Below are 16,793 nucleotides of genomic sequence, written 5' to 3' on the forward strand. Positions count from 1 at the left end.
TAAAATGATACAGAGCTGATGATTGGTTGATGGGGCAACTTCTCCATTGGCTCACTTCTCCACTCTTATCACTGCTTAGTAAATGTCCCCCTTAGCCTGTAATGCATATACAGATAATGAGGTAGGTGTGGGCATGCATTGCATGCTGGAACTCGTAGTTCCAGCAGCCACACACGCTGTACTATGTCACTGCATGCTCCTGCACCTGAACCAGTTACCGGTCCCCAGCTCTTCCCTCTGCAGGAGGAAACTGCCTGCTGTCAGTCTCAAGATAGCCCCGCCCTCCCCTTTACCTATCAGGCTCTCGCTGGCCCCGCCCTCCCCTTTTACGGTCAGTCTCTCGCTGGTCCCGCCCTCCCCTCTGGCTGGAGAGTCACATGACCCGGTGACGTCACCTCCCCTCTGAGGCTGTGTGGAGATATATAATATTGCTCCCGCCAGCAGCAGCCGCGGCTGTGGGGAGGAGACATGGCGCAGTGACTGTTCCTGAGCTGTTAGTGTACCCCTGTCCCGTCACAGGTCAGTGTAATGCGCGTTATTCCCTCTTAGTATATCAGTGTGTACAACTTCAGGGCTGGCAGCTCAAACCAAGCTGCTGCTTTGTGAAGAACTACAAGTCCCAGCATACCAGGCTTCATACTGTACATGCAACATGTGACTCCAGCTGCTTTGGGACTATAAATCCCAGCATATCATGCCAGGCTTTTTACTGTATATGCAACATGTGACTACAGCTACTGTGGGACTACTAGTCCCAGCATACAAGGCTTCATATTAGACATGCAACGTGTGATTCTACAGCTGCTGAAGAGCTGCCAAGGCTTGCTGGGACTTCTAGTGTAACAGTTGCTACAAGTTTCCTATTTCTGCTGTACAGTGTGAAGCCTTCAGTACAATGTTTCAAAAGTTAATGTATTCATAATTTAAATAAGCTGCACCTGGGGCTCCGCGTGCCTGCTGTTACCGCACCTGGGGCTTCGCGCGCCTGTTGTTACCACACCTGGGGCTCCGCGTGCCTGCTGTTACCACACCTGGGGCTCCGCGTGCCTGCTGTTACCACACCTGGGGCTCCGCGTGCCTGTTGTTACCACACCTGGGGCTCCGCGTGCCTGCTGTTACCACACCTGGGGCTCCGCGTGCCTGCTGTTACCGCACCTGGGGCTTCGCGCGCCTGTTGTTACCACACCTGGGGCTCCGCGTGCCTGCTGTTACCACACCTGGGGCTCCGCGTGCCTGTTGTTACCACACCTGGGGCTCCGCGTGCCTGTTGTTACCACACCTGGGGCTCCGCGTGCCTGTTGTTACCACACCTGGGGCTCCGCGTGCCTGCTGTTACCACACCTGGGGCTCCGCGTGCCTGCTGTTACCGCACCTGGGGCTCCGCGTGCCTGCTGTTACCACACCTGGGGCTCCGCGTGCCTGCTGTTACCGCACCTGGGGCTTCGCGCGCCTGTTGTTACCACACCTGGGGCTCCGCGTGCCTGCTGTTACCACACCTGGGGCTCCGCGTGCCTGCTGTTACCACACCTGGGGCTCCGCGTGCCTGCTGTTACCGCACCTGGGGCTCCGCGTCAGCGCGCCTGCTGTTACCACACCTGGGGCTCCGCGTGCCTGTTGTTACCACACCTGGGGCTCCGCGTGCCTGTTGTTACCACACCTGGGGCTCCGCGTGCCTGCTGTTACCGCACCTGGGGCTCCGCGTGCCTGCTGTTACCGCACCTGGGGCTCCGCGCGCCTGCTGTTACCGCACCTGGGGCTCCGCGCGCCTGTTGTTACCGCACCTGGGGCTCCGCGTGCCTGTTGTTACCGCACCTGGGGCTCCGCATCAGCGCGCCTGCTGTTACCGCACCTGGGGCTCCGCATCAGCGCGCCTGCTGTTACCACACATGGGGCTCTGCGCGCCTGCTGTTACCGCACCTGGGGCTCCGCACGCCTGCTGTTGTTACCGCACCTGGGGCTCCGCGCGCCTGCTACTGTTACCGCACCTGGGGCTCCGCGCGCCTGCTGCTGTTACCGCGCCTGGGGCTCCGCGCGCCTGCTGCTGTTACCGCGCCTGGGGCTCCGCGCGCCTGCTGCTGTTACCGCGCCTGGGGCTCCGCGCGCCTGCTGCTGTTACCGCGCCTGGGGCTCCGCGCGCCTGCTGCTGTTACCGCGCCTGGGGCTCCGCGCGCCTGCTGCTGTTACCGCGCCTGGGGCTCCGCGCGCCTGCTGCTGTTACCGCGCCTGGGGCTCCGCGCGCCTGCTGCTGTTACCGCGCCTGGGGCTCCGCGCGCCTGCTGCTGTTACCGCGCCTGGGGCTCCGCGCGCCTGCTGTTACCGCGCCTGGGGCTCCGCGCGCCTGCTGCTGTTACCGCGCCTGGGGCTCCGCGCGCCTGCTGTTACCGCACCTGGGGCTCCGCGCGCCTGCTGTTACCGCACCTGGGGCTCCGCGCACCTGCTGTTACCGCACCTGGGGCTCCGCGCGCCTGCTGTTACCGCACCTGGGGCTCCGCGCGCCTGCTGTTACCGCACCTGGGTAAGTTCTCTGAAGAACTAGAGCAAATAAAAATAAATAAATTCAGCAGCCTCAAAATACGCTAAATTTGTTCAAATGTTCTTGGCAACAAAACGATTGTATTTTTTGTTGCAGGGCTGTGTAATCATTCAGCATTAATACTGGATTTTTGTGTATTTCAGTCTGTACAAAGCTATTACACGATGTGTGGACGCACTGCTTGCACTCTGGCACCGGAGGAGGTCTGCAAAGCTTGTGAATATCAAGACAAGCAGGGCCAAAGGAAAAGTCCGCAGTGGAGGGACGGCGATTCGGACAAGTACCATCCATCGTATAACAAGAGTCCCCAGTCCAACAGCCCCGTCCTGCTGTCTCTGAGGCATTTTCAGAAGGTAACCATGAGTGACTAAATGAAGTGATTTCCATGGTAAACGCTGAACCGTTCCTGGTGTTACCAGGGACCAGGCAGCGGTCGCCATGTCACCGCATACGAGTCATCTTCATACTGATACTGGATTTGTGTAATGGTTTTCATGTGTAGCCAACAGGAGTGATATGACTGTACTCTATAGCTTGTGGAGAGAGAGAATCATTGGTGCGGTCATACAGGCCTTTCGCAGTGTTATTGTAAGACTGGGAGTTCTTTTTTTTTTTTTTTGCTCCATGCATTACATAGTTTCTTAGAAGGTTAATATTTTTGCTGGGAGGTGTTGTTTAGACTTCAGTGACAGGGCGTTATGGCACGGAACTGGCAGATACGGTGACGGCAATCGTACTTCCTCACCCACACTGTTGAGGATTTTCGTGACGTGTCTCAGCCTACACAGTGACCGGGATCTGCTAATCCGCAAATGGGCGGCTCAGTCCATCTCCAGGCGGCTACTGCCAAATGACAGAAGCTGATTGGTACTTTATCTCTCTCCAAGGTTTGCTGTATCTTCCCCTGTGTGATGCCTGAGATAACTAGACCCCTTGTACATTTTGTTCCTGGAGAACAAGCTCCATCCACTATTATGGCGTCCCGTTATGCGCTGTAGTGTCGGAGACGTATTTATATATGAGGAGCACTTGTCCTTTGTGCAGGATGTATGGCTCTAATTCCAATTTCTCATTCATAGGATGCGGACTCTTCCGAGCGGGTTCTCGCCTCCATGCGCTGGGGTCTCATCCCCTCCTGGTTCACTGAAACAGACCCATCGAAAATACAGTATAAGACCAACAATTGCCGCAGCGATACCATGACGCAGAAGACGTTATACAAGGTGATCGTGGGAAACGCTCAATGATCTGTTGTGTAACTGTATTGTTCTTGTAAAGATCAGACCGTTGCATGGACAGATGGAATCGTGTCTCCCCCCCCCCCCCCCATCTTGACCTCCCTAACTCTTCTCCTATACTTCCGCAGGGGCCCCTTTCCAAAGGCAGGAGGTGTGTGGTTCTTGCAGATGGATTCTATGAGTGGAGAAGACAGGACAGCGAGAAACAGCCGTACTATATCTACTTCCCACAGATCAAAGCTGAACAGGTATCGTCACTACGATGATTACTCATTATACTGTGGTCCAGGCAGAATGTACATAAGCCTTAACATATTTGTGTCTCCGTGTAAGTTTGGAAGCTTTGATCTCATCGGTGATATATAGCTGGAATGTTTCCCCCTGCGACAAGGCCAATCTCTGCGTTTATGATGTCCTCATTCGCATGATGTCATATATTGTACGTAGAGCAGGGGTGGGGAACCTTTTTTCTACCAAGGGCCATTTGGATATTTATAAAACCCTTCGGGGGGCCATACAAAAATGATCAACTTAAAAATTAGCCTGCCCCCAGTCTCTTGTTATGCCCGATTAGATTTGCCCCCATTCAGTTGTTATGCCCCATTAGATATGCCCACTGTCAGTTGTTTTGGCCAATTAGATATGCCCCGTCAGTTGTTATGCCCCATTAAATATGCCCCCTAGTAGCGCCGCTTACACACACACACACACACACACACACACACACACACACACACACACACACACACGGAAAAAAAAAACACAATGCTCACCAGCCCTGCTTCCGGAACCGCTGCCCTCCCTCTCTTCGGAACTATGGGAGAGATGTCATGACGTCTCTCCCATAGCGCCGCACAGCCACACATGTACACTGCCTGAGCCAGAAGCTGGAGCTCAGGAGTGAGCTCCAGCCTCCGGCTGCTGCTGAGCCGGGCCGGATCAAGTGGCTTTGAGGGCCTTGTACGGCCCTCGGGCCTGAGGTTCCCCACCCCTGACGTAGAGGAAGCAGAGAGATCTGTGCTTTGCACAGGATTGATACATCTACACGTTTTGGGGAGTGGGATTCTCCTGCCCACACTCTCTGTGTCATTAAAATTACTAAAGGGAAACAGAACGGGCAGAACAAGATCTTGATATTACTAAGTGGCTGTGGGTGGGAGGTCCAGTCTCAGAAGCCCCTGTATAAAATGTCAAAGTCGAAAAATATTGCAGTACACACATCACGTGCAAACTACACACAGATGGCCTCCGTGCGTGTACTTGTTCTGCCGTGCGTGCGCATATTCGCAATTTGCGTATGGGCGGTCCTGCGCATTAGCGCGTGGTATGAGTATTTACGGTAGAGTTTGTGAACGCATGGAAAAGCCATCAAAACACATTACATATTTAATCCAAATAGTGCACAATGTACACATAGTCTCCCTGCACCACATCAGCAAGTTACAGCAGTTTAAATGGTATCAGAACAAAGGGATTCACCTTTACAGGATAGGAGGGGACAGAACAAGGTTATAAGGTGGTGTTTGGTATCCAGCTGTAGGGTATTTTAAGGGTAATATTCCGGTGTTGGTTTGCAGAAGATCGCACGTTCCTGCGAATAGTTATGTGCAGGTACAGAATATAGATATAAACTGTATTTACTGTACATTAGGTATGCGGTGGGAACCCAGAGGAGACCACCCACAAGTGCATCTGGAACAGACATCGACCACCTATTCAAACCAACCTATGACCTCTCCTGTACTATAAATGACCATCCCTGTGTCCAATGGACAAAGAGATTACAGTATCCATTGTGTTAAGTTTTTGAAGATTGTATAAAAGGAGCCAGCTGCAGGCCTGGTCACACAAGACTCTAAAAGTTATCTATCTAGATGACCGAGGACCAGACTGGGTAGCGCGGCGAAAACCAAACAAGTATGTACCATTGACTGTAGCCATTTATCTATTGTATTGTTGTTGTAATCCCCCTTTCAGTAATAATACATTGGTGTGTCGGAACCCAGCAGTTTAATTACAATCTGGTGTCGTGTCTTCCTTTCCCTGCTAAGGTTTAAAGTGTATTTACAGCCACTCTGGCTGCTGCATTGTGCTAACAGCGTATAGACCTGTGTACGCAAACTGTGTAGTCACTACGCCCTTTAGGCGTACGTACGCAGAGTGCGTACACTGGGGGTAATTCCAAGTTGATCGCAGCAGGATTTTTGATAGCAATTGGGCAAAACCATGTGCACTGCAGGGGAGGCAGATATAACATGTGCAGAAAGAGTTAGATTTGAGTGGGTTATTTTATTTCTGTGCAGGGTAAATACTGTCTGCTTTATTTTTACACTGCAAATTAGATTGCAGATTGAACACACCCCACCCAAATCTAACTCTCTCTGCACATGTTATATCTGCCTCCCCTGCAGTGCACATGGTTTTGCCCAATTGCTAACAAAAATCCTGCTGCGATCAACTTGGAATTACCCCCACTGTGCGACCTTGTGTACGTAAGGTTTGTGAATAATATAAAGGTGAAAGGTTAATTACTGCGGCCGCAGCGGCTCAATATTAAAGTGTATCAAGTGTGTTTAAGGTATATGCTTTTTAGTCCTGTAAGTAAACCAGCGTTTACAAAAACCAGTCTACCGTTTCCTCCTCTCAGTCTGCAGATGCAAAGGACGGTACCGACGGAGATAGCTGGAGGCTGCTCACTATGGCCGGACTGTTTGATTGTTGGCAGCCGCCCAATGGGGGAGAGCCTCTCTATTCCTACACGATCATCACAGTGGATTCATCCAAGAGCATGAACTGGATTCATGACCGGCAAGTACAACTTCATTGCCTATATATTGCTCCTGCAGAAGGTTGAGGCAGCTGGTTCATGGGTTGTCCTAATTATAAGTGTGGCATCAATGCCCCTGCAAACTACTTGGTGCTCTGCGCCACAAAGTGTCTACTGGCCGCCGGTGTAAGCACTGTTACAAGAGAAACGCGTATGACCAAATATTGTTTAACTTTTTGTAAAACTTCATACGATGTGTTTTTAGAGATTGGTAAACAGATAATGCTGGCTGATATTGAAGTTAAGGGGTAGGGGCCGCCACAAATTACTTGCTCTGGGTTCCCTACAAATCTTAGGGCCTATTACAGACCTGATCGCTGTTGTGTCAAATCGCAAGGTGGACGATTGTCGAATGACTGCGCATGCATACGGATCGTAATGCGCAGGTGCGAGGGCAAACTTGCAAAAAAATCCTGCGTCTTTTTTGATGGCTAGGTGTACGCAGATTAACAGGAAGCGGACGTTTGGGAGTGGTAACTGGCTGTTTTCTTATACGTCCTAGAGGATGCTGGGGACACATCAAGAACCATGGGGTATAGATGGGATCCACAGGAGACATGGGCACTTTAAGACTTTCAAAGGGGTGTGAACTGGCTCCTCCCTCTATACCTCTCCTCCAGACTCCAGTTTAGAATCTGTGCCCAGGCAGACTGGATGCACACTGAGGAGCTCTACTGAGTTTCTCTGAAAAATACTTTTGTTAGGTTTATTATTTTCAGGGAGACCTGCTGGCAATAGGCTCCCTGCTTCGTGGGACTGAGGGGAGAGAAGTCAGACCTACTTCTGTGAGTTTCAAGGCTCTGCTTCTTTGGCTACAGGACACCATTAGCTCCTGAGGGTCTGATCGCTAGGTACGCCTAGATGCTCGTTCCCAGAGCCCGCCGTCACCCCCCTTGCAGAGCCAGAAGTCAGAAGACAGGTAAGTAGAAGATCAGAAGACTTCAGTGACTGCTTTGAGGTACCGCACAGCGGCCGCACTGCGCGCCATGCTCCCCCATTCAGCGGCACTACAGGGTGCAGGGCGCGGGGGGAGGGGCGCCCTGGGCACCATATAAACCTTACATAACTAACTGGCAAGAGCGGACCCCCGCCAGTATAAAAAAGTTTTAAAAAAGAGCGTGTCTGAAGCGCACCAGTACGGGGGCGGGGCTTAGCCCTCACAGCACACAGCCCGGCGCCAGGGGGGGGGTTGGGGGAGGGGCGCACAGTGATTTTGGTGCATTATATTAACTTATAGAAGTGCTGCAGGTCTGGGACATTGTCTGTAGTGTTTTCAGACCGGGATTAGGCGCTGGGGTGTGAGCTGGCAATATCTCCCTGTGTCTCTCTGACAGGCTTTACTGTAGGTCTGTCCCCTATAGTCCCAGTGTATCTGCGTGTAGTGGGTGCACGTGTGTCGGCATGTCTGAGGCGGAGTGCACTTCCCAGGAGGAGACTATGTTAGGGACACAAAACGCTGTGGGAGTGACCCTGTCGGCACCGCTGACACTGGATTGGGTGAATGTTGAATGCAAATGTGGCTCTGATAAATAATACCCCTTTTCCACTAGCTTTTTTAAACACGGGTAAATGCGCGGGGGCGCGCATTTACCCGTGTTTTTCCCTAGTGGAAACGGGTCCCCCGGCAAATTGAATGGCCATGTAGGCTGCCACCATCTTCCCCAGCAACTGAGTGCATTGATGGATCAATACTATTGCTGGTTTCAGAATTTGACCACTTGATCCGGGAATCCTACCCTGGTAGCTAGCCGGGTTGCGACACGGCTCACGTTCACATTGCATAGGGAGGGCGGCGCTGGGAGATCATTTGATCTCCCAGCGCCGCCCCTGCCGCGTCACTAGCACGTCACCAACCCGGCAAGTGCCGGGTTGGTGAGCGCTGTCTGCAGGAGGCTGTAGCACGGGTCGCAGCCGTGTCAGGCGACACGGCTGCGACCCGTGCTACGCTAGTGGAAAAGGTATAAGAGATTGGATAAATCTGAGTCTCAGAACCAGGCTTGGAAGAAATCCGTAGAGGATGTGTTGTTTCAAGTCCAGACCCCCTCGGGGTCTCAAACGTTCATTTGCCCAGCTGGCAGACATGGATACGGACACTGACTCAAGTGTCGACTATAGTGATGCCAGATTAGATCCAAAACTGGCAAAGAGCATTCAGTACATGATTGTGGTAATAAAAGATGTATTACATATCACTGAGGACCCTGCTGTTCCTGATACTAGGGTCTGTATGTATAAAGGGAAGAAACCTGAGGTAACATTTCCTCCCTCTCATGAACTGAACGCGCTTTGTGAAAAGGTTTGGGAAAATCCTGACAAAAAGTTTCAGATTCCCGAAAGGATTGTAGTGGCGTATCAGTTTCCCTCTGGGGATAGGGAAAAATGGGAGTCACCCCCCATTGTGGACAAAGCTTTATCACGGCTGTCCAAAGAGGTGGCTCTTCCGTCCCCTGACACGGCAGTCCTAAAGATTCCTGCGGATCGTAGGCAGGAAAATACATTGAAATCCATTTATCTCACCACGGGTACGCTACTCAGACCAGCCATTGCATCTGCGTGGGTGAGTAGTGCTATCGAAAAATGGCCAGATAACTTGTCATCTGAAATGGATACCCTCGATAGGGATAGCATTCTTCTGACACTAGGTCATATCAGAGACGCTGCAGTCTACCTGAAGGAAGCTGCGAGATATATTGGCCTCTTGGGATCACGGGCCAATGCCATGGCAGTCTGAGCTAGGAGAGCATTGTGGATTCATCAATGGAATGCTGATGCTGACTCTAAGAAAGCTATGGAGTCTCTACCGTATAAAGGTATAAAAACCACACTATTAGATGCAGTCCTTTCGGCCCAATAAATACAGGAAAGGCCGAGGGTCTTCCTTCCTTGCTACTAGAGGAAAGGGAAAGGGTAAGCGATCAACGCCCGTGGCCGGTTCCCAGGAGCAGAAGTCCTCCCCGGCTTCCGCCAAGTCCACCGCATGACGCTGGGGCTCCTCTGCGGGAGTCCGCACCGGTGGGGGCACCTCTCAGGCTCTTCAGTCAGTTCTGGGCTCGTTCGGGCCTGGACCCATGGGTTTTAGAAATAGTGTCCCAAGGGTACAAACTGGAGTTTCAAGACGTCCCCCCCTCACCGATTTTCATATCAGCCTTACCAGCTTCTCTTCCAGACAGGGAAGTGGTATGCGCTGCAATACAAAAATTGTGTCACAATCAAGTCATTGTCAGGGTTCCCCCGTCGCAACAGGGAGAAGGCTTTTATTCGAGCCTGTTCGTGGTCCCGAAGCCGGACGGCTCAGTCAGACCAATCCTGAACCTCAAATCCCTCAATTTCTACCTGAGAAAATTCAAATTCAAGATGGAATCTCTCCGGGCTGTTATCTCCAGTCTGGAGGAGGGGGATTTTATGGTGTCGGTAGACATAAAGGATGCCTACTTACATGTTCCCATTTATCCTCCACATCAGGCTTACCTGAGGTTTGCTGTTCAGGATTGTCATCACCAATTTCAGATGTTGCCGTTTGGTCTGTCCACGGCTCCGAGGGTTTTCACCAAAGTAATGGCCGAAATGATGGTTCTCCTGCGCAAACAAGGAGTCACAATTATCCCGTACTTGGACGATCTCCTGATAAAGGCGAGATCCGGGGACCAATTACTACAGAACATTACGCTCTCCCTGACAATTCTTCAGCAACATGGTTGGCTCCTAAACTTGCCAAAATCGCAGTTGGTTCCGACGAGACGGCTTTCGTTTTTGGGAATGATTCTGGACACAGAATTACAGAGAGTTTTTCTTCCAGTGGAAAAGGCTCTGGAAATTCAGAACTTGGTCAAATTCTGAAACCAGCAATAGTATTGATCCATCAATGCACTCAGTTGCTGGGGAAGATGGTGGCAGCCTACATGGCCATTCAGTTTGGCAGATTCCATGCCAGAGTGTTTCAGTGGGACCTATTCGACAAGTGGTCCGGGGCCCATCTGCACATGCACCGAAGGATAACCCTGATAACCCTGTCCTCCAAGACCAGAATCTCACTCCTGTGGTGGCTGCACAGCTCTCACCTCCTAGAGGGATGCAGGTTCGGGGTCCAGGACTGGATCGTAGTGACCACGGATGCGAGTCTCCGAGGCTGGGGAGCAGTCACGAAGGGGTAAAGCTTCCAGGGAAAATGGTCAAGCCAGGAAATGTGTCTACACATAAACGTTCTGGAGTTAAGGGCCATTCACAACGGCCTTCTGCAAGCGGTACATCATCTTCGCAATCGGCCCGTCTTGATTCAGTCGGACAACATTACAGCATTAGCGTACGTAATCCGCCAGGGCGGAACAAAGAACAGAGCGGCAATGGCAGAGGCCACAAAGGTGCTCCGTTGGGCGGAAAGGCATACAGGCGCTCTTATCAGCGATCTTCATTCAAGGAGTGGACAACTGGGAAGCAGACTTCCTCAGCAAACACGATCTCCATCCATGAGAGTGGGGTCTTCATCAAGAAGTCTTTGCAGAAGTGAAAAGTCTTTGGGGAATTCCTCAAATAGACATGATGGCGTCTCGCCTCAACAAGAAACTTCAGAGATATTGTTCCAGGTCGAGAGACCCTCAAGCAATAGCAGTGGACGCCCTAGTGACACCGTGGGTGTTTCGGTCGATGTACGTGTTTCCTCCGCTTCCACTCATTCCAAAAGTGATAAAGATCATAAGAAGAACAAAGGTTCAAGCGATCCTCATTGTTCCAGATTGGCCAAGGAGGGCTTGGTATCCAGATCTTCAGGAATTACTCATAGGAGATCCCTGGCATCTTCCTCTGAGGGAGGATCTGTTGCAGCAGGGGCCGTGCGTGTTCCAAGACTTACCGCAACTTCGTTTGACGGCTTGGAGGTTGAACGCCGGATACTAGCCTGAAAGGGTATTCCCAAGGAAGTCATCCCTACTCTTATTTAGGCCAGGAAAGGAGTAACGTCTAAACATTACCACCGTATTTGGAGAAAATAAGTGCCTTGGTGTGAATCCAAGAAAGCTCCTATAGAAGAATTTCAGTTAGGACGTTTTCTCCATTTTCTACAAACCGGTGTGGATGCGGGCCTAAAGTTGGACTCAATTAAAGTTCAAATTTCGGCTTTATCGGTTTTCTTTCAAAAACAATTGGCCTCCCTTCCAGAAGTTCAGACCTTCGTGAAAGGCTTATTGCACATCCAACCTCCCTTTGTGCCCCCTGTGGCACCATGGGATCTTAACGTGGTGTTGCAGTTCCTTCAATCTCATTGGTTTGAACCTTTTCAGGAGGTAGAGTTGAAATTCCTTACTTGGGAAGTGGTCATGCTGTTGGCCTTGGCATCCGCAAGGCGGGTGTCTGAATTGGCGGCCTTGTCTCACAAGAGCCCTTATTTGATCTTCCATGAAGATAGAGCAGAATTGAGGACTCGTCAGCAGTTTCTGCCGAAAGTGGTTTCATCGTTCCACTTGAACCAGCCTATTGTGGTGTCTGGCTACTGACGCCTTGCTGGAATCGAAGCTTCTCGATGTAGTAAGAGCTTTGAAAATTTATGTCGCCAGAACGGCTCAGTTTAGGAAAACAGAGGTTCTGTTTGTCCTGTATGCTCACAATAAAATTGGGGCTCCTGCTTCCAAGCAGACTATTGCACGCTGGATCTGTCATACGATTCAGCAGGCTCATTCTACGGCTGGATTGCCGTTACCGAAATCGGTGAAGGCCCATTCTACCAGGAAGGTGGGCTCGTCCTGGGCGGCTGCCCGGGGGGTCTCTGCATTACAACTTTGCCGAGCAGCTACTTGGTCGGGTTCAAACACCTTTGCGAAGTTCTACAAGTTTCATACCCTGGCTAATGAGGACCTCATGTTTGGTCAATCGGTGCTGCAGAGTCATCCGCACTCTCCCGCCCGTTCTAGAGCTTTGGTATAAACCCCATGGTTCTTGATGTGTCCCCAGCATCCTCTAGGACGTATGAGAAAATAGGATTTTAATACCTACTGGTAAATCCTTTTCTCAGTCCGTAGAGGATGCTGGGCGCCCGTCCCAGTGCGTACTGTATCTGCAATTATTAGTTGTGATTACACACATGTTGTATTATGTTTATAGTCAGCCTGTTGCTGATGTTGTTCATGCCGTTGACTTGCGTTGTGTTAAATGCCATTTTGTACGGCGTGCTTGAGGTGTGAGCTGGTATGTATCTCACCTTAGTTTAACAATAAATCCTTTTCCTCCACATGTCCGTCTCCCTGGGCACAGTTCCTATAACTGGAGTCTGGAGGAGGGGCATAGAGGAAGGAGCCAGTTCACACCCCTTTGAAAGTCTTAAAGTGCCCATGTCTCATATGGATCCCGTCTATACCCCATGGTTCTTGATGTGTCCCCAGCATCCTCTACGGACTAAGAGAAAAGGATTTACCGTAAGGTATTAAAATCCTATTTTCTGGGAGTGTCAGAAATACGCAGGCGTTCCCAAGCGTTTTCAGGGAGGGTTTGTGTTGCCAGCTCTGGCCCCGATCAGCCTGTTTATTTGGCACTGTAGGAGTAAGTCCTGGGCTACACACAGACTGGAAAGATCATTCGATGGTGAGTGAGTTGCAAACGGATTTGTAGCTGACCGGCGTTTGCAAAGGTGTGCGCAGACTTGCACGGGGCGGATTTTCACTCTGTCTGGGCATGACTATCCGATCACAGACCCCTGCAAATTCGCAGAGGAGCAAACAGGTCTGAATTAGGCCCTTAATCCAGCCCTGCGAACGGTTATTTGCAAAAACCGTACTCTGCACAGTTAAGTCTGTCTTCAGATGCGATACAGATGTTAGGGTTTAGTCTTACTCATGTTAGTGAAAGTGATGAACCAATCATTTTCTATACCCTTTTCTCTCTTCCTCTGGTAAAAGTATTGGTTATATCAGTAGTTCATATGGTTTTCAGCGCCCGTTCAAGTGGAACGCGTTGCTTCCTGTACAGACCAGTTTGAACTCTTTTAGACCGCGCTGCCTGTGTCACTTCCTTCTCTATAATCTGAAGGCTCATTTTTAGGGCGAATAACACGGTGATATACATTATTTTAATTTGTCCGTGCTATTTTAGTCTTGATTTTCACACGTACAATTGTGGCCTTTAGTTAGGTCATGACGCCAAGTACACTAGTGAAATGAAACCCTAGAACTTCAGCTGCTGCACATAGGATGACGCACATGTTAAACACCAGTTGGTAACTGTATAGTAGATGGTACAGTAACAGTTTGTCCCCAATCTAGCACCCCATGAGTGGTCATTATTAGTAATGCATAATGAGTCGTACCACTCCCCCCTAGATTTCACAGAATTTATCTAGGCTTCATATTTGTTGCCATTTCCTTGACGCTTTTTTAAATGCCTATTGGTCATGTGATCGGTTCTGCCCGCAGGATGCCGGCTATACTGGACGGCGATGAGGAAATCCGGAAGTGGCTGGACTTTGGGGAGGTTCCTGCTAATGAAGCTTTTACGCTTATTCGCCCTATTGAAAATATCACCTATCACCCTGTATCCAGTATAGTGAACAACTCTCGAAACAACAGCCCAGAATGCACTGTGGCTATTATTCTGAACAGAAAAAAGGCAAGTATTTGTTTGCTCCAGTTATCTGGTGTTTATGCTCACACAAATCTTATCACTGTGGATTGTGTGTTGGGTTATTGGCAGCTATATAGTGAACAAAGTAATTCGGAATTATAATGTTCCGACACCACCGCCATTCTATATTTTTCCTTTGTTTCAGTGTCCTGCTCTTGCCCTTACTAATGTTTTGGATTTTTATACTTTTTTGGTGCAGCCCCAAGTGGCACATCGCAGGGGGTGGGTATGCTTTTTCCTTCTGTTCAATTTGCTTCAGTGTCCCAGGCTTTAAGGTCGAAATAGCGGCCACTATCCTCTCTCAGCTCATGGGCCTACAAGGCTAACTGAATGGGGAATTATTTTCTAATGGAATGCACCTCGGGCCAGTAAAGTGCATTGTTCTTTGGAGATGGTAAACTTACGTAAATCTCCGGGGGGAGGGGGGTCCTCTTGAGTAATAAATATAAATATATCTATCTATCTATCTATATATCTCTGGTCACTAAAAATGAGCAACACACTCTTGTTCGCTTCTGTTGTGGCAGAGGAGCTTCCCTGAGCAGTCAATCCCTGTCTGATTTGGTGGAGTTATACCCAGGGGCAGGACCCGTGATATTACAACAACGCAAAGGGACTGCAGTCCCAATATTTTATTTACTCTTAGCAGACTCCATTAGGGCACTGCCCTATAGATTCGGAAGTGGATAGCACTGTCTACAATGTAATGGACAGGCAATACATTCCTGTTAAACTGCACTGCAGTGGAATGTTAGGGTGGCACTGAATAATGTATTTCTCCATCTACCAGGGGGACACTGGAGCTTGCACACTGGGGTATAGACGGGTGTGTGAGTGGAGCCTGGCACAATGCACAAATTTCTGTATCGGGATGAAGTGGTCTCTTTTTCAATTATGTTTTTTTTTTTTTTTTCATTCTTCAGGAGCCAACTCTTAGCGCCAGTGGTAAAAATATGTTGCTCTGGTTACAAAATAAATCTCCAAAGAAAGAACAACCAGAAGGTCTTAAATCACCAAAACTTTCTCAGTTTGCTGTGTCGCCCAAGAAGACCAGTGCAGGATTAATGCATCAGTGGCTGAAGATAGAAGGGGAGCCCTCTCCTAAAAGGCCAAAGAGATAACTATATGTCTTTCCAGGTCACTACAATTCTAAACATGTTTCATAAAGTTTATATAGTTCCGTATTGAGTCTTTTTTAAAGCTGAACAATTACAGGTATATTCATACCTCTCAATGTTTAACTGGACAGAGTAAGCCTTGACCCAACCAAACCCATGCCCCTGATTTGCTGAGACATGGCCAGTTTCTAATGAACGCCACGCAGCTCTGATAATACCCAGGCTATTATGGGGCCTTAATCTTTATAGTTATTGCATTAACATGATATCCTGATACTGTATCATGCTTTGGTTATGGATGTTTAATAAAGTTTTGATATATACAAAAAAAAAAAAAAACTTACATTCTTATTTGCAGACTTCTGATTATTTTATATGATGTTCTGGTGACCACAGCAACAGATCTAGGTGATTAAACTCGTTGCGTGTGATAAATGGTGCTTCAGCCAATCCGCATCTAAGTGTCATTTTTCAGACACATGACAATTAGGAGTTGAACACATGACAGTTGGGAGCGGATTGACTGGAGCACCATTTATTATACGCAACAAGTTTTGTCACTCACAACAAGTTTTCTGCTGCGGGGTACACTGGGCTCCACAAGGAATGGACAATGGGGTGTAGAGTAGGATCTTGATCCAAGGCACCAACAGTCTCAAAGCTTTGACTGTTCCCAGAATGCACAGCGCCGCCTCCTCTATAACCCCGCCTCCCTGCACAGGAGCTCAGTTTTGTAGTTGGTGCTGCAGGCAGCCCTAAGAAGAGCTTTTTTCTGAAGAAAAAGTGAAGACTTCAAGGGCAGCAGCGGTGGTAAATGTCAGTAGACATTCACTGCTGCAGCTCCAGCTCTCCCCAGCGGCGCTGTGTACTCCCGAGCCCTGGTTGCCGGGTAACTACAGCAGGAGGCTCCGGTTTTCTTCACGTCAGGCACACACGACGGGGGCTCTCCGGGATTGCGTGGCCGCGCTTCGGGAGGTGGTAAGTGGGACCGCTCGCGGGACCCGGTCTTTATCGCGATCCGGTGCGCTCAGTGGGAGGCGGGCTGCGCGTGCTGGCGGTGGACACTGTGGCAGTACAGGCGATCCCACTAGATCACCAGGGCATGGGACAGGTCAGGTTTTCTCTTTAAAGCAGTTTATAGAGCCCACAGTACCCGGTGGTTTTGCCAGCAGGGGGATAGGGCTTGGACCTGAAGCCCCTCCCCCAGCCCCAGGGCGCCATTTTCTGCAAATGTTCCCACCCTGGAGCTGCATATCTGTATTTCCCTCACTCCCTGGCAGTGTCTGCGGCGCCATTATCCCTCAGCTCACTGTTCCTGGGAATGCTCGGGCAAATCCTCCTGTGTAAAGTCGCCTGGTTGTCAGTGCTGTGACTTTACAAGACACTTAAGTGTTCTACCTGCCTTTTAGTCAGTGTTAGTTAAGAAAGAGTGCATTTAGTCAGGGTTTTCTAGTGCAATTACCCTGTGATATACA

General features: G+C 50.0%; 1 protein-coding gene across 1 annotated transcript; it reads left to right on the forward strand.

The window, feature by feature from the left end:
* Positions 1-394: 394 nt before the first annotated feature.
* HMCES (5-hydroxymethylcytosine binding, ES cell specific) lies at positions 395-15,669 on the forward strand. Its single transcript, XM_063941158.1, has 7 exons — positions 395-519; positions 2,677-2,886; positions 3,613-3,756; positions 3,900-4,019; positions 6,419-6,579; positions 13,993-14,185; positions 15,124-15,669. Exons 2-7 carry the CDS (start codon positions 2,698-2,700, stop codon positions 15,319-15,321), a joined length of 1,005 nt encoding a protein of 334 aa, XP_063797228.1. The 5' UTR covers positions 395-519; positions 2,677-2,697; the 3' UTR covers positions 15,322-15,669.
* Positions 15,670-16,793: the final 1,124 nt, after the last annotated feature.

Source organism: Pseudophryne corroboree, chromosome 9 (assembly GCF_028390025.1).
Source record: "Pseudophryne corroboree isolate aPseCor3 chromosome 9, aPseCor3.hap2, whole genome shotgun sequence".
NCBI classification, from domain to species: domain Eukaryota; kingdom Metazoa; phylum Chordata; class Amphibia; order Anura; family Myobatrachidae; genus Pseudophryne; species Pseudophryne corroboree.